General features: G+C 35.0%; 1 protein-coding gene and 1 long non-coding RNA gene across 6 annotated transcripts in view; both read left to right on the top strand.

Moving 5' to 3' along the window:
* The window catches only part of LOC115230820, a 329,692-nt gene that overhangs the window by 18,259 nt on the left and 286,493 nt on the right, over positions 1-24,940 (top strand). Inside the window, exon 1 of one of the 5 annotated variants that reach the window (XM_036499547.1) lies at positions 21,488-21,610. The exons of the other annotated variants lie outside the window; for them this stretch is intronic. Coding sequence (XP_036355440.1) covers positions 21,578-21,610 — 33 coding nt within the window. The 5' untranslated portion in view covers positions 21,488-21,577. Of the gene's footprint in view, positions 1-21,487; positions 21,611-24,940 lie in introns of those variants that run through there. 5 annotated transcript variants of the gene reach the window in all.
* Positions 813-14,616, top strand: LOC118761545. The gene is made up of 3 exons (XR_004997460.1): positions 813-827; positions 8,976-8,985; positions 14,300-14,616. It is a non-coding gene; the product is annotated as an uncharacterized LOC118761545 (long non-coding RNA).

Genomic DNA, 24,940 nt, shown 5'->3' with positions numbered 1-24,940 from the left:
TTTACACAGTTCAGTATTTAAATGAAAAGGAATGATAATGCTATTATTTAGAACTGAGAGAGAAAGAGAGAGTTAGTGAAAATAATGACAAAATATTGGATAATATTGGATATTTCCATATATCATTGAAGAAAGAATGTCAGAAAAATCATTACTTATTGATAGATAACTGTTTCTACTCATTATTTAGGAATTTGTTGAAAAATTAAGTTAAGTAAAAAAAAAAATAACAAAGAAAGACCCTCAAATGAAATACCAAAATATCAGAGCATGCATTTCTTCCACAAATAAATGGAAGTTGAGTCTTGGTGAAAGGAAATTAACTTGTCTTTTAAAAGAACCAGGTGAAATGATGAAAAAGAAACATTAAATTGTGATGTGAGAGGGGAAAAAATGGTGTCATTTTGTTGGAAAATGTTTTGTAACTGACATATTTTAGAATTACACACCCACTGCAGTTATATTTCAGTAAGGCATTTGCTTAGAAATAATCTTATCTGTTAATTAAATATCAATATCAATAATAATCTCACAGATTCCTTACAGCTCTTTTCAGAAAAAAGGGAAAAAAGTTAAATTGACAATTGATATTCTCAGTCATATTTCAAATTGATTTTAGTTATGTGAAAAATTTTCGTAAAAATTTTGAAAGCTATAGGAATTTCAAAATCTTCTAAAAAGTTTATATTTTTTGTTTTGTTTAGTTTTCTCTTCAGGAATAGCAGAAATGGTAAGGAAAGCAAAAAAAAAAAAAATGCTTTCTTTCTAAATATGATACTCTTTTAAATTATTTTTAAACATATAGATGCAGGTATGCAAATATTGCTGTGTAGTTAAGAAGTACACTTTGTAACCTTGAGGTTTCAGGTTCAGTCCCTTTACACAGAACATTGAGCAACTGTCTTCTATTATAGCCCCAGGCCAACTAATGCTTTGTGAGTGAATTTAGTTGACAGAAACTGTGTGAAAGACCATCATACAAACATTATAAACATTGTGTGTGTGTGTGTCTTTATAGTTGTGTTTTTCCTTCACTTCACTGCTCAATGACCAGTGTTGGTTTGTTTACATCCCTATAACTTAATAACTGAGCTATAGAGACCAATAGAACAAGTACCAGATTTTAAAAGTAAGTACTTGGGTTGATTTAGTCAACTAAAACTCTTTAGAGTGGTGCCTTGAAGTGTTTTAGTAAATTTTATTGAAGTAAGTAAAAGATAGAAGAAAATGTTACTGGAAAATTCTTTGTATGGAAAGCTTTGAGTTAAGTGTGGGTTAAGAGATATAAAGCTTTCTTCAAAGCTTGGTTCAAATGCTCTAATTGCTGACAGTAGACTTGAGCATTGATTGTTGCATTAGGTGGTAACACTTCAAAGTGAATTACTCCCTTGCAATCCCACCAGATAGAGAGAAGAACTTTTTTCCCTTGAAGTTCCCTTCACGGTTCTGGTCGAGCGTTTTCCCTTTTAGCAAGCCATTGTTTATGATGTTTAACATTTCAATAGAAGATCTATTTTTTGTCACCAGTCACAAGTCTATTAAAAAAAGGGTGAAATGAGTTCGTGAGAATGGAAGGAAGAGCAGATGTCAACTCAGGATTTGCAGTTGCTTTCGGACAATTCATGAGGCACCCATTTTCCAAGTTTAGGAACCTTTCCAAGTTGTTGAAGATGACAATGAACAGTTGTATGATTTGAACTAAGCTTTATCGCCAATTCTTCAACTGATAGGATTTTCTTCAAGTAATGCCTCAAGATTGGACGTCCTGTTCGATCTTCATCTTCAAGGCTGAAATCTCCACTTCTGAATTTTGCAAACCATCTTCTGCAAGTTTTTTCATTCAAGCATTCTTTCCCATAAACTGAGTGTATATTTCGAGTCGCTTTGGCTGCAGAGTTTCCTTTTTTGTACTCATAAAGCATTATGTGCTTTAAATGCTCTTTGGATTTTTCCATGTTAGAAAGGCTTTTAATCAAAGAAATTCTAATTCTATTATTCTGTAAAATAATATTTAATTAGTTTAAATGTACACAAATGCATAAAAATAATTTCTAATTCCATTAGACATTCTAAAATACTATTAAATTTCACTCAATTTTAAAAAAGGGAAAATTGGACAAAACTTATGGGATGACCTAATAAAATGTGTCCAATCCATGCAAGCATGGAAAAGTAAACATTAAAAACAGCCTTAGAAAAATAACTGAATACTATTTGGGAATATAAAAATAAAATGCTTCTACCTTGACTACAAATCATTTATATATAAACGATAAATACAACATATATTGCAAAATGAAACATAAATCATAATTACTGCTAAATTGACTTTTATAATTAGATGCGAATAAATAGAATATAAGAACATGCTCCAATGAAATTCATAAATCACAAACACTAATATATGTGACAAAAAAAAAATCAAAAACAAAAACACACTCACAAATAAATGTTTACCAATAAACTTATATAAATAATTAAATACTAATTTCTGATGCTGTTAAACAGGTTACAAAATAGTTTAACACTAATTAATAAGCAAATTAAAATGCTTGTATCTGGTACACAAAACACAAATAATTGTATAAACCTTAAACATGATATATAATATGAAATGCAGCATAAACATAATTATTAGTAAATCATCTAATATAAATTATATACTAATAAATAATCTAAGAAACTTACTGTGACAAACTCATAAATCTTAAGTACTAGCATATAAGATGAAAGACTATAATCTACTAATAATTAATTTTTAATTTAATAATGAGTGTATATATGGATGTAAATGTGTATATATATGTGTTCTTCTCTGTGTTTGTATGTCACTGCTTAACAACTGATGATGGTGTATTTGTGTTCATGCAACATTATGATTCAGCAAAAAAGAAGATTGATATAAATGTCAGACTTAAAAGAAAAAAAGGAAAAAAATATGTTCTGGTGGCAATTTGATTGATTAAACTTATTAAAGATGATACCCCCAGCATGGCCACAGTTTACTGAGTGAAATAAATAAATGAGTTATATAATATATTTGTATATTCACTTACTGTTTGTATACTTGGGATTACATTTTTCTATGTATCCTTTTCTAATTGTGACTTGAGGAAAATTTTGTTGCTATATATTGCAGGCCATGCAAGTGTACAGTGGTCATCTTCATTTTCTTGAATCTAACTTCAGTGCTGTTGTGTTGTCGCTGATCGGTTATAACTAAAAGCAATTATGTCATTCAAGTCATAACAGTCTCTTTGTATATCAGGAACTATATTGTTCTAAGTGGCCATTACTTTAGGGAAGATTTATATCTGTTATTTTCACCAGGTTGAGCAAAATTAGAATTGTGTCACATGCATGTGTCTGTGTTTACCAAACCCTAACATGTCCGGTTTAGTGTTAAAAAGTCAGTTTGCAAAACTACATCAGTTCTATTATCTCTGTAAGTTTATAAATCCAGGCATAGCTGTATGGTTAAGAAGTTTCCTTCCCAGTTATATGGTCTTAGGTTTAGTGTCTTTTACTATAGCCCCAGGCCGACCAAACCCTTATAAGTGGATTTGATTGATGGAAACTGGAGGACCATCATTTACATACATACTCCCTCCCCTCTCTCTCACACACACACACACACACACACACATGATTTGAGGGAACATTAGACTTGGTATCTAAAGGTCTCTAGCTCAATTCCATTTTGACATGAAGGTTGTACTTTGTTCTTGATATTTTTAAAAATAACAGTTTCTATTGTTTGACCCAGGGAGGGTTGTAGAAGGGTATCTTTTGATCACATACATACATATTAACACATATTTATCATTATAATAAAATAAACATTATCTTAAGTATTTCTCATGTGGATGGTTTTTCTGATCAGGTCTGGTTTTCTCTGCCAACAAGCCTACAGTCTTGTACATTTACTTAGTGATTCTCTCAACTCTCTTTTGGCAACTATGTTAAAATCTGTGCTTCACTGATGATGGCATGATAAGACCACAACACACCTCTCTCTCACACTGACAGAATTAAAATAATTCCCTGCATTAAATTTATTTACACCAACTTAATTAAGGATTTTAATTTACCATGTTAAGATTCAATTGATAATTCCATAAAGATTTTAACCCTAATTTCTATGCAATTGTATAGATATTTCTTTTATCTTTATTTATTTTATATTTTTTTTTACCTTTGTTGAAATCTTGTTTTTTTTTTCATAGTTATTAATACTTATTGATAGTATTTACTTAGAATGTAGGTTACTATTTAATACCACATTCTTGATAGCTTACAGGCTTGTGTGTCTCTTATTTGTAATGTATTGAGGTACTATCTATCTCTAGACCTCGAATTATCAAGATAGCTATACAATGATATAATGTTAATGCTGCTATTTTATGGCAAGCAGGTCTCCTTATCTGTATTTATATCAGAGATTTTGTCATGTCTCCATGTTTCTAGTGACATGTATTGTATCACCGATTGATGATATTCAACAGACTTATTCTCTGATCTCTGAATCCCAAAATCACATGCTGACCTTCTTGTATGAATAATCACTCCACATATGCATTCATATCTCTTCAAAATAAATGAAACATTGATCCTACAAAAGAATGTCAGAATTGATTTTTTTTCCCTTTGTCTCCTTACTTATAATTTCTCTCAGTGAAAGATGGTCAGCATGGTACTTTGAAGATTATAAAAAATAAGATGGGTGAGAGTGGGTTGATAAATCAGATTTTTTTTGTGTTTATTTATTGAACACAAGGAAAATGTTTGTATTAGTTCTGTAGCTGTGAAAACTAGAAGCATAACTATACCTGGCTAAGAAGTTTGTTTCACAAATGTAATTGTGTGTTCAATCTCATCATGAGTATCTTGGTCAATCAAGTGTATTCTACAACAGCATTTGGTTGACCAGTGTCTTCTCAGTGGAATTTAGTAGACAAACTCTGGGTGTGCATGTATGTGGGTGTATTATTATCTCCTTGTCTTGTGTTATTGTCTCTTTGTCTTGACATCATATTGTAGATGGAAACAATATCACTGACACATAAAAGGCACATGAGCCAGTGACATGTAAAAGGCACCCATGCTGGTGCCATGTAAAAAGCACCCTGTACACTCTGTAAAGTGGTTGGTGTTAGGAAGGGCATCTGGCTGTAGAAACCAAGCCAAAACAAATGACTGGAACCTGGTGCAGCTCTCTGGCTTACAAGCCCCAGTCAAACCAGTCAAGCATGGAAAATAGACATCAAATGATGATGAAAGGTAGCATATTTCAACAGAAATATGGGGTAAGTATAGCATCCAGCCTGTCTCTAGCCACTACTTTTTTTTACCCCAAATCAATCTTCAGTACCTCTCTCCTACAACTTTGTGTCCTTGTGTTAATGTGAGAAATCACCATGGTAGAGTAGAGGTACCTGCATGGCATCTTGGGTAAGTGTCTTCTACTATAGCCCTAAGCTAACCAAAGCCTTATAGGTGGATTTGATAGGCGGAAACTGAAAGAAGCCTGTTGTGTGTGTATGTCTCTCTCTTTCTTTCTCTTTGACTTGATATTGTGTGATAGTTGTAAATGAGTGTCACCATCATACATGCTGTGTCATTCGTTTCCAGTCTTCCATGAAAACATGGCTGCTGATAGGGAAGTATTATGTCGACTGAGAACAGTTGAGAGTTGTAGGTGACAAGAAGGGGGTTTCAACTTTAGAAAAATCTGTCCCAATGAATTCTATTTGACCCATATAAGCATGGAAAAGTGGACATTAAAACAATGATGATAATGACGATGATGACGATGATGATATGTAATATCATGGTGTAGAGTTTTAATTGCGTATGGTTGTCAATCCTCCTAATTATGATAAAATAAGTATTAGTAATTTACTAATGTTGACTTAATTGACTAATTGCCTCTCCTCTAAGAACTGCCTGCTGTTCTAAATAAGAAGAGATCAATTATCATCAATCTATAAGATGATTGACTTTTTGTTAAATAACTCTGGTCAGAGCTCTGACATAAAAATAAACAAATGTTCAGTATTATTATTGCTACTGTTTGGTCCCAGGTCAACCCAGACTTATAATCAAAGGCATTCCAGCCATGATCTACTCATCAGATATTTTTTCTTATATCAGGTACTGTACTGACTTATGTATCCTTGCGTATTTTGAGACAGTAGGGTGTAATTGGAGGCAGATTTGGTTGGTATTCCTAGCAGGTTGAGCAACTGCACATAAGCTCCCTTGGTTTATGCTCTATAATAAATCTAAGATAGAATATTCGGGATTTTCGAATACATAATATCCAGCAGATAATTAACATCATTATTTTAACGTCCACTTTTCTATGCTTGTATGGGTTAAATGAGATATGTCAAGGCAGATTTTGTATGACCAGATGCCTTTCTTGTCACCAACCCTTATGCATTCCAAGAAAGATAGATATTTTCTCATGGCCTGATATGTTTTTCATGGAAGACTGAAAATGAACAAGACCATTTGTAAGATGGTGACACTTAGTTACAACACTCGCACAATGTCAAGTCAAAGAGATGCAAACACATACTCTCACTCTCTCTCTCTCTCTCTCTCTCTCTCTCTCATATATACCCATTCATGGTGAAATAAACATCAGAAATGCTTTGCCCCATGCAAAAACTGCAGGAACTACTCAAAAGTTTTGCAAGCTCTTCTAAATCCATTGCAGTGTTGGAGACCCTTCCCTGTCATCAGCAAGTATTTCAGGATTACCAGTGGTTCACCCCTTAGTCTATATGAACAGCTTCTTTCAGTTTTCATATACCAAATCCACTCACAAGGTTTTGTTTATTCTGGGATAATAGTAGAAAATACTTGCCATGCTGTGGGAGCTTGAAACCACATGGTTGGGAAATAAACTTCTTAACCATGTCTTCACTTTTAACCCTTTGGCATTTAATCCAATCATATCTGGCCAAAATATTCTACTATAGCCTCGGGTTCACCAAAGCCTTGTGAGTGGACTTGGTAGACAGAAACTGAAAGAAGCCTGTCTTTGGAGCCTGGTGCAGTATCCTGGCTTGCCAGTTCTCAGTCAAACCATCCAACCCATGGCAGCAAGGAAAGCAGACATTAAATGAGGATGATGATGATATATATATATATATATATATATATTTATAAAAATGTGTGTGTCTTTGTGTCTGTATGTATGTTTCCCAACACTGCTTATCAACCAGTGTTGGTGTGTTTACATTCTTGTAACTTAGCAGTTTGGCAAAACGGAATGAGAGAATAAGTATCAGGCTTAAAAAATAAGTACTACAGTTGATTTGTTCAACTAAAATTTTTTAAGATGGTGCCCCAGCATGGCTGCAGTCTAATAACTGAAACAAGTAAAAGATATAAGATAAACAGGAAACATATTGGTTGTGAGTTCAACCCTTTAACATTCACATCGTTTTATATTAATCATGTGTTATCTTGTAGCTTTGAAATTTCAATGATGTAACTGTTTATTTCTAGAATGACATTGTAGGGCAGATGTGAGAGACTGGAGCTGGCCACATAGAACATGAAACAGACAGATATGGGTGGTTTAAGTGCTAAAGGGTTAAGGTGATGGTCTACTGAACACTCTGAGGGCTTCATGCTTCTCACTCTAAACTCAGTAAAGGTCAGAATATTTTCAATTAATTTTACAATTTATATTCACTTCTCATTAATCTTATTGCAATGCCAGCATGTTCTAATAGGAAGGCTGCTTCTGCTATGTAGCTACTCCCCTTTGGAAATTCACTGGACCAGAACAAGTGTTCTATTTGATTTCAGCCTACTGAACAGAAAACAAACTTAATGTGAAGCTAATGTAAAGAGATGTATTCATTTATCCATAGTGTTGAATGTTAGAATTTACTAATCCATCAAACCCATGCTAATTGGGGTATAAAATTGATGTGAAAAAGAAAAAGAAAGAAGTCATTTTGATTATTCTAATTACATAAGTTTTTATGTAGACATAAAAATTATTTTGATACCTTCATATGATGCATCTTTACCACAGAATTTACACAATTAAATAAACGGAAACCATCTCTTAATACTGTGATGGAAACCATCAGTTAATGAAAAGAAATACTGTTAAAAAGTAGCCACTGCACCACCACTGCCATCTACCACTAAAATAAAAGAGAAAAGAAAAAAGAAATAAAAATACTACAAGTTTTATAAGATCGTTAATGACTCTATATATGTATGTGTGTATGCTTGTATGTTGCTGATGCACACCACTATGTGTATGCATTTTACCACATGTATGTGCATAACTGTGGTGACAAAAGAACTTTGTCAATTGTAGCTTATGGATTGATAGAATGAATTAACCAATCTATTAGTTAATTAGTTAGCTTGCTATGTAGCTATGATGTGCTTCTTTGGGTTTAGTTCCATTGTGCAGCATCTTGGACAAGTGTCTTCTACTATGGCCATGGGTCAATCAATGCCTTGTGAGTGAATTTGGTAGATAGAAACTGTGTGGAAGCTCATCATATATATATATTTATATTTATATTTATCTTTCTCTCTCTATATATATATGTGTGTGTGTCTGTACACACACACACACACACATACACAGGTTGCAGGGAATAAACTGTCGTCTAAATTACATGAACAAAAATAACACTGACTTCTCAATTTAACAGATATATTTACCAAAATTACATATAAATATCTTGAAATAAAGAGTAAATTTATTCAATAAAATCACCATTGGTTTCAGCCATGGCCTCCAAACGACTTTGGAATCTCCTGCAACTCTTCTGGACAGTCTCCTTGTTCAAGTTAGTGAATGCTGCCATAATCCTTGCCTTCAGTTCATCTCTGGTTACAAGGAGTTTTGTTGGTCTCTCACTGAACTGCACCCTACACATAATAACTAAGGGGGTTGCAGTCTGGGGAGTTAGGTGGCCAGATGTTAGGGGTGATGTGGTAGCAGAAATTGTCTGACAGCCACGACTGGGTTCTTCTGCTTGTGTGGCATGGTGCAGAGTCCTGTTGCCAGAAACGGGGTCTTCCAGCAGCCACCCTCTTGACCCAGGGCAGCACTACCTCCTCCAGGCATTTGCTGTAGACTTCTGTGTTGAGTCTGAGGCCATGTGGGAAGATGAATGGAGGCATAACATCACTATCACTAGTGATCACTCCAAACACCATGATGTTGACTGGATGCTTGACTTTTATCACTCTTGGTACACATCCTCAGATTGACACCCAAACACTCTGAAATGTTTGTAGTAGAGCTTCTGGCGTGAATGCCAAGCAGTACAGCATGTCATTTCCAAATTTCTGGCAGAGTGAATTGCATCATGTTTTTCTCACTGATGGTGCTCAACTGTCCCTCCTACACTGTATAGTTAATAAAATCAAAAACAAACAATGCGCATGTGTGAAATTAAAAATATAAAATGGTGACAATTTACCCATTGCATCCTGTATATGTATATATATATATATATATATATATATATATGTTAATCATTGTCGTCATCATCGTTTAACATCTGCCTTCAATGCTAGCATGGGTGGGACTATGTGTGTGTGTGTGTGTATCTATGTGTATGTCTTTCTGTCTGTGTTTGTCCCAACCACACTGCTTGACAACCTGTGTTGGGGTTTTTTTATGTCCCTGCAACCTAGTAGTTTAGCAAAGTGACTAATGGAAAAAGTATAATATTTAAAAAGAAAAATAAGTACTGGGGTTGATTTATTTGACCAAAAACCATTTAAAATGTGGCCCCAGTATGGCTGCAGCCCAGTGACTGAAACAAGTGACAGAAGTGAAATAGAACTAGTGTGTATGTTCGTTGGCATAATGACCCTCTCAAGATACAATATGTTTCAAAAGACAAATTTACGTCAAGAATCTTGGAAATCAAATATCATCATCATCATTTAATGTCCACTTTCCATGCTGGCATGTGTTAGATGGTTTGACTGGAACTGGTAAGCCAGTCTGATGTGGCATGGTTTCTCTGGCTGGATGTCCTTCCTAATGCTAACTACTCCAAAAGTGTAATGGATGCCATTACATGCCACTGGCACAGGTGCCACTTACATGACACCAGCAACAGCCACAACTACAATTTCATGGGTTCCATCTACACGACATCGGCAGGGTGCCATTTATGTGACAGCAGCAATGGCTACAACTACGACTACTATTTCATTTGGTTTGACAAGTCTTCTCAGCACAACATTGCCAAAGGTCTCGGTAACTTGTAATCACTTCTCTGAGGCCCAACATTCGAAAGATCATGCTCCTGGCAACAGCTACAAAAATGAAAAGTTTTTATTGAATTACAATTTAAAAAATAACTGCAATAACACTCAGGTTTCTTTTTGCTTTGCTCATGGTTCTTTTAGAAATTACAATACATTTAATGTTTTTCCAATTAGTTGTGCTGAAACCCTCTGTGTTCACACTTCCACATGGTTGTTTTTTTTCTATCTCTAAGCCATTAAGTTCAAGTAATTAAAAAAAACTCTGTTCCATTGTTGAATTTAGGTAAGAATTTAACCTAGAATTCTTCAGTAGCAACTTTAATCTTCACACAACAAACTAGTGTTTATTTTAAGTCAAATGCAAGCGCACTTTAACACACACACGCACGCGCGCACACACACACATACATGCACACACACAGACACACGCATACACACACATGCATTTGAGTATCTCTCTGTATGTATTAGTGTGGTGTGTGTATATAGGCCCAGATTTGGCTGTGTGGTTAGAAGCTTGCTTCCGGGTTCAGTTCCATTGTGTGACACATTGGGCAAGTGTCTTCTACTATAGCCTTGGGCCAACCAAAGTCTTGTTAGTGGATTTAGTAGGTGGAAACTTAAAGAAGCTCGTGGTATATATATATTTGTGTGTGTGTGTATATATATATGTATATATGCATGTATATATTTATGTGTGTATCTTTGTGTCTGTGTTTGTCTTCAATGCCATCACTTGACATCCATTGTTAGTGTGTTTCTCTCTCTGAAACTTAATGGCAAAAGAGACCAATAGAATAAGTACAAAGCTTACAAAGAATAAGTTCGTGGTCAATTTCTGGAATAAATAGCCTTTAAGGTGGTACCCCAGCATGGCTGCAGTCAAATGACTGAAACAAGTAAAAGAATAAAAGAATATACACATATACACAGACAAATACATATATTATTATTTTGACATCCAATATTCCATGCTTGCATGCAGGGCTGTCGCTAAGCCCCTGCAACCCCTGTGATTGCAGGGGGCCTCTGTGGTTGAGGGGCCCCATGTTAAGACCAAAGTACATAGATAAGCCATCTATTTACTTTGGTTAAGATGTTAAACAAGAATTAAACTATGTTAACTGAAAATTTTAGGAAATAAAATGGTAATACATTGTACCTGCAAACGTTCCAGGGGGCTTCTGAAAGTGATGCAATGGAGCTGCTTGCATGGGTCAGATGGAATTTGTTGCAGCGCATTTTCTATGGCCAAATGCCCTTCCTGTTACCAACCTTCATCTGTTACCAAGCAAAGTAATACTTCTCAATGACCAGACACACTTTCACTGAATATTGGAAATGAAGGACACCACTTGTTATATAGTGGAACTTATTTACAACTATTGTATGACATCTAAACAAGGAGACTCTTGCACATAAATACATGCACGCATGCATGCGTGTGCAAACATGATATGCTCCTTTCAGTTTCTGCTTACCAAACTCACAAGGCTTTGGTCAGCTTGGGGCTATATTAGAAGACACTTGCCTAAGGTGCAGGGCTGGTAATCAAACTTCTAAATCACACAACCATGCCTGCCCCACCCACGTGTATATATATGATGAACTCTCCCATTGAATACGACATATGAGTATCCAGCTGTCGCTGAATGACTTGCACAAATGATTTGTTTATAGTGATCAAATGTTCGTGCCACTCATTAGCTCTCTCGCCATCAAATTGATGTTGTCTGAACAGGTGTCAAAGTGATTGCATAGCATAGCAATGTGAGATGAAGTGTTTTGTTCAAGAATACAATGCACCACCCAGTCTAGGAATTTGAAATCATAATTGCTAGATCGTGAGTGCAAACCTTAACCACTAAGCCATGCACTCTCATATATATATATATATATATATATATCATATATATATATCTCATATATATATCTCATATATATATATCTCATATATATATATATATATATATATCTCATATATATATATATATATAATTTTTAAAAAACATAAATCCAGAGAAAAAGCACACACGCGCATATAATATACGTGTATATTTATATATATATGTATACATGCGCATGCACACACACACACAAGTGTATATATATATATACGCACACACAAATACAAGATTGCATTGTATATACATGTGCAGACATACACATACATGCACTACACAGATATACATTATGTATTTATACTGACACATTTACATAGACATTTGTGTGTATATGTGTTTGTAAGAACAACTATGTATACTTACATGTGTGCTTGTCTGTGTTTTATATGTATGAGTTAGAATTTCACTTAATATCTGCTTGCCAAACATACAAAGCAACTTCCACAACAACAATGATAATAAACAAAGAGAAAAAAACTGGGTATTGATAATCTCTACTAGAATTCCCCAGCTTTACCAAAAGAAGAATTTTTTCTGTTGACTGTTTAACACAATACATCAAGCAAGATGGTACCTTCTCACATTTTTGAAAATATTTTGTTTTGTGCCAATATAGTCTTTTGTTCAGCCAAATCAGATAATCTTTTCAACAACAGCAGTTTTCAGTGTCAATATTTAGACAATATTTCCTCTATTTGTAGTTTAGTTATTCATCAAAAGTGGCCCCTTGCCATATATTTACCAAGGGGTTCTTTACCCCATCTCTACTTTTAGTGCAATTTCTTTTTTTCTTTTGCTTTCTTAAACAAATGAAATTGTCCAAATATTTGGGTAGAATATCTTCAGAACTTGGCACTTGCATACTCCCTTACCTCATTCTTCTGGTTATTTGTTGTAAAATGCTATTTTACAAAACATCTATTGTGAATAAATGACCCCAGAATTTATCTTTTATTTTTTACTTTTTTCAGTCATTTAACTACAGCCATTCTAGGGCACATGTTTCAAGGGTTTAGTTGAACAAACTGTTGTAGAAAACACTTGCTCAAGTTGCTGTGCAATGGGACTGAACCCAAAACCACATGGTTGCAAAGTGATCCTCTAAATCACACAGCCATCCCTGTGCCTATATTTGAAATATTAATTATACAGAATATTGGTTTACTAAATCTGTCTCCATTTTTGTTTTGACTGTTATTGTTTGTCATTATCAATAGTTCTTCTTTTCATTTTTAAGTCAGTAAGGAGTGATTTGAGAAAGACTTAACTGCTACTTTTAGCTGGTCTATCAAACAGCCACAGGATTGCTGCTAATCCCAAGATTCCAAGTTCGATTCCAAGCAGTGATCTGAATAATAATAATTATAATAATAACACCGAAAAATACCTTAGGAATGAGAACCCAGGTTTGAAATTTCCCCAAGACACCTGATGAAGGCTGGAGGGTCACCATTTTATATTGGAATTGAAGGTTTAGATACCTGTGGAGTATCTCATTCTCCCATTATAATTGTTATGTGGTTTCAAGGAGCTGGAACAGGTCGCCGATTTGTGACGTCTGTGTGAAGCGAGGTGATGAGAATGGCTCCTTAGTACATCACACAGTTAATACAATAAATATAAATAGAACAATGCATATATATACCAGAGGGAAATAAGAGACACAACTGGGTGGAATGTTTAAGAGAAGATTTATTGATATGTTAACATGTGTGATCGTGTGTGCATCATATATACAGAATAATAGACAGGCTGTCATAAGAATAAGATGTAGTCGTGTGTATGTAAGCATAGACATATGCATGTTAAGAACATATTAGGATGGCAATGAGGAAGAGACAGTGAAAGAGTCTATAGTCATTGAAGTGAGGAGTAAGTTCATAGACACAAGAATGATAAACACCAGTTTGTAGTCAACTGTACATGATTGTTGAAATACTGTATCAAGAAGTTGTGGCGATGATGCAGAGTTGGTTGTGGTACATGTCATACGTGAAGTTGTGGCTGTGATGCTGCTGTCTGGGTCACTTGGTACAGGAGTTCTTGTAGGTTGTATATTTGATGTTGATCCATGGTGAAGTAGTTCACAAACAGTGCAGTATTGTAAGCTTGGCAAGTACATAGAGAGATGTTGACATTAAGGACAAATGGTGGTGATGGAGATGGAGGTCACTGAATGCTGTTGGACGAAGTTGATGAGTCTCCATGTAGCTGCTGTTGTGTTGTCGCTGGAACTGGCGGTGTCTTGTGTGGTCAGTGGCTAGACCTTAAAAGGTCTGAAACCAAAGACATTGAGACAAGGAAAAGTTAAGTTTTTTAATAAGGAGTTGTAGGCTCAGCTGAGGTAGAAAACAGGATGCCACACATGACCTTATTTGAAGGCTGTGATTGGTTGGGTTGCATATTGGTGCTCGATAGAGCAAGAGACAAATTGTGCCAATACCAACCAGGCAGAGTAGTGGACACAACAGGGTCCAAAATGCAGCCAAAGGCTAGCTGTTATCTGCTACGGTCGTATGTATGAATATATAATAAAGGAGAGGAATTTCACTCAAGTGTATGCTACAAGGGTATATCACCTGAAACGTTGTGTTAACAACAAACTAGATGAGGACAAATATCCGTCAATTGTAAATAATGTACATAATTCCTTATCTCTTAAATATAGAACTGTGTAATTTACTGTAGTAATGTCTTGGCAGTACTATCATCATCAGCAACAGCAGTAGTTCTTACATTTTTGTTCCATGGTTGCATGGGTTTGATAGATCACAAATCATCTTGTCTCCTATTGTACTTTTTTTTTATCTAGTATACACATCAACAGAGGAAATTACTATGTTTTCTTTAGGTTTTGTTTTTATAGTTTGATGTTCTTCCTATCACCAACTACTTTAATAACAAGGAATGGCTACATTTTTATATTACTGCTGGCACAAGCGAAGCTGGTTGCATGGACTAAAAATGTCCTTTCTACCTTGTATCAATTTTCCATTTAGTATCATTATTTTTTAAAATTATTTTTATAATTTTTTTTTTGAGAGTTAACTGCCTTCTTAGGTTGCCTGCTTTGTGTCATGCAGAATTCACTTCAATTTGTTCCTTCCTTTATCTATTCACTCATTTGAGAAAACAATTTTGTTTTCATAAATCAACCACACTCAATAACTTTATGTGACACAGATAGAGATCCTACTTCTATCACTAAGTTATATGACCTAGTTATAAAGTAGATTATGTATTAACTACATACTCTAAATAATATAACTAGATTTTAAATTTACTATATTCACAAAGTTATCTGATGATGCTGCTTCTAATATTCTTTGCCTTAGTTATATAACTAGGTTTTATATTCACTATATACCCTAATTATATAACTAGGTCATATCCTTTCTATATAGGCCTAGTTATATAACTAGGTTATGTATTCATTAAGTACACTAGTTATATAACTAGTTTCCCTATTCACCATATATTCTATTTATATAACTAGGTTATTTATGTTTATTACATGCACTAATTATATAACTATGTTCTATGTATTCATTCTATGCTTTGCATATGCAACTGTTTTTTCACTATACATCCTACATATGTAACTAAATTGTATATTTACTTTACATCTTAGATATATAACTACATTATATATTCACTATATACTCTGTTTATATATCTGGGTAATACACTCTTGTTTCATGTAAATTTAGTCAGTCAGATCAGCTTTATTATGAAAGTGGAATTGGTTTTTCAATTGAGTAAATAATTAATCTGTACTGTAATCAAATTTCTTGAAACACACAAACATATGCACATGTCTACACACTGACAGATGAAGATGGACAGTCATACATGCATGGCAACATGCTTATGGATGCACACATATATTTGCACATAGATGCTCACATTGACACAAATTCTTAGTTGTACACAAACACGTTAGCATCCACAGATTTACAAACAGGAATGCACTCATTCACTCAGACAGGTATGTATGTACACCCAGACCGACACACATACTTAAACATATGCAATAGGCACACTCACTCACAACACACATGCCTATACATACACAATGGGCCCAATTACTTATAGACACATAAGATAGCCATGCACACACTGGCATACACACACACACACACACATACACACACACACATGCACATGTGTGTGTGGACACAGTCACACATTTACAGGTGTGCTCAAACACATACTCTGACACACACACACTCAGATCTCTCTCTCTCTTATACACACACACACACACACAAAGCATGCGCTCACATACACAGATACATATACAGACACTCACATACACCCAGTTACTGTAAAATTTGAAGTAGTTAGTATTTTCTTTAACTTAGTTTATTTGAATATTTAACGAGGCCAAATGTTTGAAATTTTTATCTCTAGTGGAGCAACATTTCATTTCACAATGTCTTATGTCTTCATACAGACTTATGTTCTTTTATCAGTTAGTAAAAAAACAGTATAATCAGTAGTTCCACCATATTATTTTCTTTAAAATAATAATGAGGCTACTTTGATGATATTCAATGTTTACAACACCAGAAACACAATAGAGTTATCATCATCATCATCATTGTTGCTTTAGTGTACCCTTTTCCATACTTGCATGGATCAGATGGAATTTGCTGAGGCAGATTTTCGTCACCTGGGTGCCCTTCCTGTCACTAACCCTCACCTGTTTCTGAGCAAGCTGATATTTCCCTGTGGCTGAACTTGTTTTCTCTGGAGATTGGAAATCAGTGACTCTAATAAAATGGTGACACTTGCACTTGCAACTGTTATATGATGTTAAGACAAGTAAACACAAATACACCCCCACACACACATACATACATATCATCATCATCTTCATCATCATCATCGTTTAGCGTCCGCTTTCCATGCTAGCATGGGTTGGACGGTTCAACTGGGGTCTGGGAAGCCAGAAGGCTGCACCAGGCCCAGTCTGATCTGGCAATGTTTCTACAGCTGGATGCCCTTCCTAACGCCAACCACTCCATGAGTGTAGTGGGTGCTTTGTACGTGCCAGACGAGGCTGGCAAATGGCCACGATCGGATGGTGCTTTTTACGTGCCACCAGCACACATATATATAATTGAAAAAAGTTGGAGTCAACAAGAAGGTGTATGATTTTCAGGCACTGTGTTGCATAGAAACAATTGTAGTGATTGAAAATGTCCTTCTTGTTGACTCCAACTTTTTCAGTTATCTATCCACACACTACAGAAGCCCAAATGCAAATTTGCTAGTACATATAATACTGCCATTGGATAGCACAGGGTGAAAACTGAAGGTGGATGAGTTTTATATTGTACTCTACTACTTTCTTAACAGAATACAACATAACTATATATAAATATACACACACACACACACACACACAAATATGTGGGTTTAGTTCACAGGTGATCTAAACGATTAGGTACATTAGAAGGGTCAATGAGACTGACAAAGCAAGGGCTGAGCATCTGGTGGAACAGGGAAAGAGACAGAAGCAGGAGAGACCAGGGATCAGATACTCAGAGAGCTGAGTGTCTGACAAACAGAGGGAAAGAGACAAAAGCAGATGTCACAAATCAGATGCTCATGCAAATACAAATAGAATAAAACAAGTTTTGTATAAATTGGACCATGGTTTATCGAGGTATGTAGTTTTTTTGAGTAATTTTATAAATAGCCAAACCAGCATATAATGGGGAAAATGCTTTGAAAGTAAGGTACCATTGAAATGTGAATACACACTGAATAACAAGTTTGGTGACCTAACATGTTACAGGTATCTCGTATATACAGAGAGAGAGAGAGAGAGAGAGAGCGAAATAGATGGATAGATAGATATATGTACATACATACAAATATATATATAACATATGTATGTATATCATCATCATCATCATTTAGCGTCCGCTTTCCATGCTAGTATGGGTTGGATGGGTCAACTGGGGTCTGTGAAGCTGGAAGGCTTCGTCAGGCCCAGTCAGATCTGGCAGTGTTTCTACGGCTGGATGCCCTTCCTAACGCCAACCACTCCGCGAGTGTAGTGGGTGTTTTTTACGTGCCACCTGCACAGGTGCCAGACAGACCTGGTGAACGGCCACGAACGGATGGTGCTTTTACGTGTCACCGACACGGGGCCAGGCAATGCTGGCAACGGACACGAACGGATGGTGCTTTTACGTGCCACCGACACGGGGCCAGACAGAGCTGGCAAACGGCCACGGACGGACGGTGCTTTTACGTGTCACCGGCACGGGGGCCAGCCGAGGCTGGCAACGGACACGAACGGATGGTGCTTTTACGTGCCACTGACACGGTTGCCAGACAGGGCTGGCAAACGGCCTATATATATGTGTGTGTGTGTGTGTATATATATAGGTGTGTGTGTATGTGTGTATATATATATATATATATATGTGTGTATATATATATGTGTGTGTGTATATATATATATGGAAAGAAATCCCATAAAACTGAACAATTTTGATAAAAATGGAGAAGAGAAGATGTTCAATTCATGTTGATGATCGTTTTGTACAGTGATATAAAAATCATGCAAATTCATGGTTGAATAGAATTAATTAAATTAATTAGATTAAATTAATTATATATCACTGTATTTTTCAGTGCAAGAAGGACTTGAGAATCCTGCTGAGGTCAACTCTTCCTTTTGGTCTTTTGGGATCAATAAAATACCAGTCTAAGATAAGAAAAATTGTTTGAGTGTTGGACAAAATGGTTGTGTGATTAAGGAGTTCATTTCATAATAATGTTGTTTCAGATTAGTCCCACTGCACAGCATCTTGGGCAAGTGTCTTCTGCTATAGCCCTGTGTTGGTTAATGCCTCGTGAGTCAATTTGGTTACTGGAAACTGTGCGTGTGTGTATGAATATGCAAGAATGTTGATTGTTTCACTTGTTACTGTTAGGGTGACACAGTGGTACTACTTACATTTCTTGTTGGCATTATAACCAAAAAAAAAAAAGGCAGCAAGCTGGCAGAACCATTAGCACATCTGACAGAATGCTCTGCAGCTTTTCTTTTGGGTCTCTACTTTCAGATTTCAAATTCTGCTGAGGTAATCTTGCCTGTCATTCTTTCAAGGTTGATAAAATTAGTACCAGATGAGCACTGGTGTCGATTCCATCAACTTCTGCATTGGGTTGATTCCATCAACCTTCCCTTCCTCTCAGAATTGCTGGCCTTGTGCCAAAATTAGAAAGACATTACAACCAACAAGAAGCTCTTTGCTTTTGAAGAATGTTGAAATAAAAATCATTCCTCATTTGAAAACCATGTAAGGGTTGTTAAAGGGAAGAGCACTCAGCTGTAAAATACTGCTTTTAAGTCAAATGATTATACATATTAAAGAGGTCAGTTTAAATCAGTCATGGGCAAACTGCAGCTTGCAAGACTTTCTGAATGGCATGCCTAAATGAAAACTTACCTTGAATTTTTTTAGGTAGTGTGGCATACCTGATGAGGAAGCACATCTCATGTGGCCCAGTTCTCAAAAGAGGTTGTCCATGCCTGGCTGAAAGTTATATCAATTATGTAACATGTTTCTGAACTAAATGTTACAAAATTATCTTAGGTGAACACATTTCAGTCACCACCACCATTGTCGTCGTCATCATCATCATCATCATCATCACCTTTCAAGTTCTTTCTGCCTTTAGATTGACTCTACTCAGTAAGGATATTAACTCTTTTGAGTTCAGTGGCTTTGTTGGTCATATTAGCCCTGCTAGAAGAGTTACTTCACTGTGATTGATGGTCCAACTGTGGTTTTGTATATAACTCACACAGATGACAGAGGCTTCCTATTCCATCCAGACTTAGTGTACAAAAGATTTTGTAACATTTACATAGTTGACAATTTCTAAATCATGGCTTTCCATACATGTGGCAACAATGACTGCATGATTTTCTATTTCCCATGTTTGTTAGAATTTTATCTGCTGTGGAAGATGTGAAAGAAGAAAGAACCTTTTAACTGGTTAGAACCCCTTGCACCCTATGCATATGAAATTAATTGTTTCCTAGAGCCTTAGCCAGGAATTGAAACCTTACTCTAGATTTTTCTGTAAATTCCTTTTCATTGTTCTCAGCATTTGCACTTAAAAATTTATGGGAGTCAGCTGTCATTCTTAGATAAAGTTTCCCTGAAAGTCCTTAGGTTAAATTCAGTTCAGCAGAGATATACACATTAGCCTTACTTTGTTCTTTGCCCTACTTCTAATTTTTGACATGTATAAATACAGAACACTAAATAGAATTTATTCCTTTTTTCATTGGCACTTTTGCTGAAGGTGCACTCTCTCTTGGTATCTGACATATCTTGGAGCAACAGCGTCTCTCTCTCTCTCTCTCTCTCTCTTCATTTATGGTATGTCAACATAGGACTCTTACTCTACTTGTCAATCCAAAGATGTAAATTCTCTTATTCTTTCTCTCTCCTTTCTTTGGCCTCCTAGCAGTCAATAACAGATGAAAACAGCTATGGAATGGACAACAGAAGTTTTACTAATCTTTATACAACAACAATAACTTGAAGCAGTTGTTTGTATATTGCAGTAGTAAATTAAAGGCCATTTTCAACTATGATTTCCTTCTGTCATTTATTCCATGGACTTCAAAAACAACCAACTTATCCATTACATTCTTGGTGACCTGACTTCTACCATATAGCCTACCAACTGTTGCATTTGACAACTCCAATGTTAGAAAAAGCAAATATACATTCTTCTCAATTTGCCAACCATTAACATATACAGTTACATTTCCTACAAACTGTTGCATATGCATAAGTATTTGTATATAAATCATATTTTTATGTCTACTTGTATAGATAGATATAAAGATATGTATGTCTATCTATCTATCTATCTATCCATCTATCTATCTATATATCTATCTATCTATCTATCTATCTATCTATCTATCTATCTATCTATCTACCTACCTACCTACCTACCTACCTACCTACCTACCTACCTACCTACCTACCTACCTACCTACCTACCTACCTACATACATACATACATACATACATACATATTTATATACATATGTGTATGTAGTTAGATAGATAGAGTGTGTGTGCATTTGTGTTATTAAGGCAACAACAGTTTTACTTACTCATCAGCTGCTCAATTATTGTAAACAATTTTTCTTTCATATATGTGTGTGTGTGTGTGTGTGTAAGAGAGTTAGAGATAGATAGATAGATAGAGAGAGAGAGAGAGAGTGTTTATCTGTATGTGTATGTTTATCTGTGGGAGGTTACGCTTTTCAAACATTTCAACGGTGTTGAGGTTATAGGATGTATATTTTTTAGTTGTGCTACAATCTTAAAGTTTATAGAATGTTGTCAGAAACGTGCAAAACAGACGACATGGTAAGTGAATCACCGTATTACACTCATTTTCCTGTATTTTTTCTCTCTTTTCCCACGTCCAGCTTTTGGGTGTGTATTTGTTTGAACTTTTTCATATTATTTAATATAGTTGATGTTTTTATATCATGCCATACAAGAAGTGATTCTATTGTTTGTTTGTTTCTCTCATTGTTCTCATACTTTTTATATAATAGTAGCAGTGGTGGTGGTTGTCGTATGTCGTATTTTTTAAAAGGAAGCAGTAAATAAAATTATGTCCTTTTTCGTTGATTGTTGCCCCAGAAATGTTTACAGTACAACTAAAAATTTTTTTTACTCTTCAGTTTCTGAATTGTTCGTCGAAATTTAATTAGGTTAGTCTGACTTGTTGATAATAACATTGACACCACCACTGCTCAACATGTCTGTTGTGGGTCGCATTGATGCTGGCCCGTTTACATTGACACTTGGCCCTTCTTTAACATGTCTCTTGCGGGTTACATTGAGGCTGTTCCCCAGTTTAACATATCTCTACGTTGATGCTGGTCCCTTGTACAACATTTATTTGTGGGTTACTGGTCCCTTTTTAAACATGTGTTTTGGACATTACCTTAACCTAAACCCCTTGCTTTACATGTAAATTTTTGGTTGCAATGGCTTGTTGACACTGAAATCTCTTTGACATATGTAATGTGAGATAAATTGTCACTGGTTCCCTGTTTAGAATGTTATTTCTGGTTTCTGTTGATATTAGCCCCTTGCTTCACAGGTCAGTTGTGTATTCTAGTAGCTTATTACCCCTGACCTCTGTTTAGCATGTCAGAATTGTCCACAGTGGCTCATTAAAACAGTTTTGAAAGACATCCTGCATGAACTAAAGAGAGAGCTTGTATGTGGTCACTTGACTTACTAGATAACGTTTCCAAATCTCTTTAATAGAAGACTCACACCAGTTTTTTTTTTTTAATGTAGAAATACGAGTATGTTGGATAAAGCAAAGCACTCAAATGATGGAAATGCAATCTTAAAACAAATATTGAGTGTACTCAGCTTGTTCACTCAGAACAAACTTGGACTATTTTGAGTGGGTTTGTCTGACAGAAAGCATTCCTTCTCTTAGCTGATATTGATGGGACTAGTTGAAATCAGTACTGACTATTAACAACACACATCAGTGTGTTTTATAGTGTTCTCACTACTCACCATGATTAACTATTGTTAACAATGCTATATAACTTCATATATACTTATTACAGGTTTGTAAGATGTTTGCTCCCCCACATGTTTCAAGTTCCATCCCACTGTGCCACATCTTGGGCAAGTGTTTTCTGCTATAGCCTTGTATGATGGTAATGGTGATGATAATGATGGTAATGGTGATGATAATGATGATAATGGTGATGATGATGATGATATAGTACAATGTCACATTTGCTAGTTCTAAAACTTAGCAGAAGACATGTGAGTCTGTAGCCAATATTTAGCATAGCCTTAAATTTATCTCAGGTGTGTTATATGATGGCAATATTGCCTATTATTCCAATGAGATTGATTAAGTAAGTACCTGTATTGTAGTGGGACATTTCCATCAACTATCCCACCTCTACAGTTGAGCTTGTTATGAGTCAAAAAGAATCAATATTTTTGTTTTGTCATACCACATCTTGTCCTAGACTCAATAATACCAGACCATGTTAGTTAAATATAGCATAACATTACATCATCATCTTAAAGCTATGACTAAGAATTAGTCTACACAAACATACATACATATGTATGAACATACCTACACACACATACATATACACACATGCGCATATAACATACATAAGTACGTATGTATATGTATACATGTATGTGTATTTATGACTATATATATATATATATATATATATATATATATGTATGTATACAGGGTGCAGTGAATAAATTGTCATCTAAATTATGCAAAAATGAAAATAACACTGACATCTCATTTAAACAGATACATTTACCAAAATTACATAAAAATATCTTGAAATACTAAAGAATAAATTTATTCAATAAAATCACCATTGGCTTCAACCACGGCCACCATTCAACTATCCTTTTGTTATAATATTCTTCTTAATAATCCTCTGAATAATCCTAAACTTTAACTGTATACAATATAGCAACATTGTTTAAAATATTTAACTATAGTACTACATTATGAGACTTCCTGTTTCATTATCAACGGTCTGCTAGTGGGTGACCCCCTTAATTGTCAGCTAATATCTTGTTTTCAGTTTTCCTTTACCAACCTTCATGATATTGCTTCTAATAAATCTTGGTTTTTATGACTATACCAACTATGGTGTCTGTCTGCTCCCTCAGCCCAACCCCTAACAGATACTGCCCTCTGTTCTCTCAGCCTTAGATATATAAGGGATTTGATAAATTAGTCTATAAATTAAAACTGACCCCATAAAAACAAAAATCAGTGACAGGCAGAGTCTGTAACAATGTATATCTTCTTGAAAAGCTTAGTAACTTCTATGCTGGAGTAAGAACAACATGTTCTTTATCTTTCTCCTTAACTTCTTGGAGATTTTAGGTATAATTATACTAATGTGTCCATATGTTCTAATTTAATTAAATTCTATGTCTTTGTGCAGCTGAAGATTGCTCTGCATTTTAAATTGATGTAATGTTTGCATTGTTCTATTAAATAGAGTTGCATGAAACGATCATACTGCATTACCTCTGGATATCCTTGTTGCTTATTTTGATTTTAATCACCTTACTTTGAAATTGCATGGATAATACTGTACTAAATCCTGGTGCCTCAACTTAAGTACCATATTCATCTGAATCTAAATTTTTGCTGAACCCATCTACCATACCAAAAGTATATATATATATATATATATATATATATATATATTACAAAGTGAGATAGGGGTTATGAGTGTAACCCACTATGGGATATCATTTATCCAATATTCTGCCAGTGAAGTACCCAGAAAGGCTAATACATAAATGCTAAGAATTGAAATGCAATTAATTCACTTATTGTATTATATGGGCGAAGGTAAAATGTTTTACCTCAAATTCATAATACAAAATAAGAAAATGGAGGAATAGATTTCTTTCAATCATCAACTACTAGATAATACCAATTCATATAATTTATTAACTAATTATTTAGGAACATCCAAATCAAACAGAATAATACAGAATAAAACAGTACACATCAATAAGTAAGATAATACCATAAGAACAATACATATAAATATAAAATGGATCTTACAGCTGTTTCAGCCTGTAGATAAGAGTATCTCATTATGCTCATATTAGTCAGATGTATTGAGGTAATATACAGTTATAAAT

This window comes from Octopus sinensis, linkage group LG2 (assembly GCF_006345805.1).
Source record: "Octopus sinensis linkage group LG2, ASM634580v1, whole genome shotgun sequence".
In the NCBI taxonomy this organism is placed as follows: domain Eukaryota; kingdom Metazoa; phylum Mollusca; class Cephalopoda; order Octopoda; family Octopodidae; genus Octopus; species Octopus sinensis.
The sequence above is the reverse complement of the archived record's forward strand: the minus strand, read 5'-3'. Positions and strand labels throughout refer to the sequence as shown.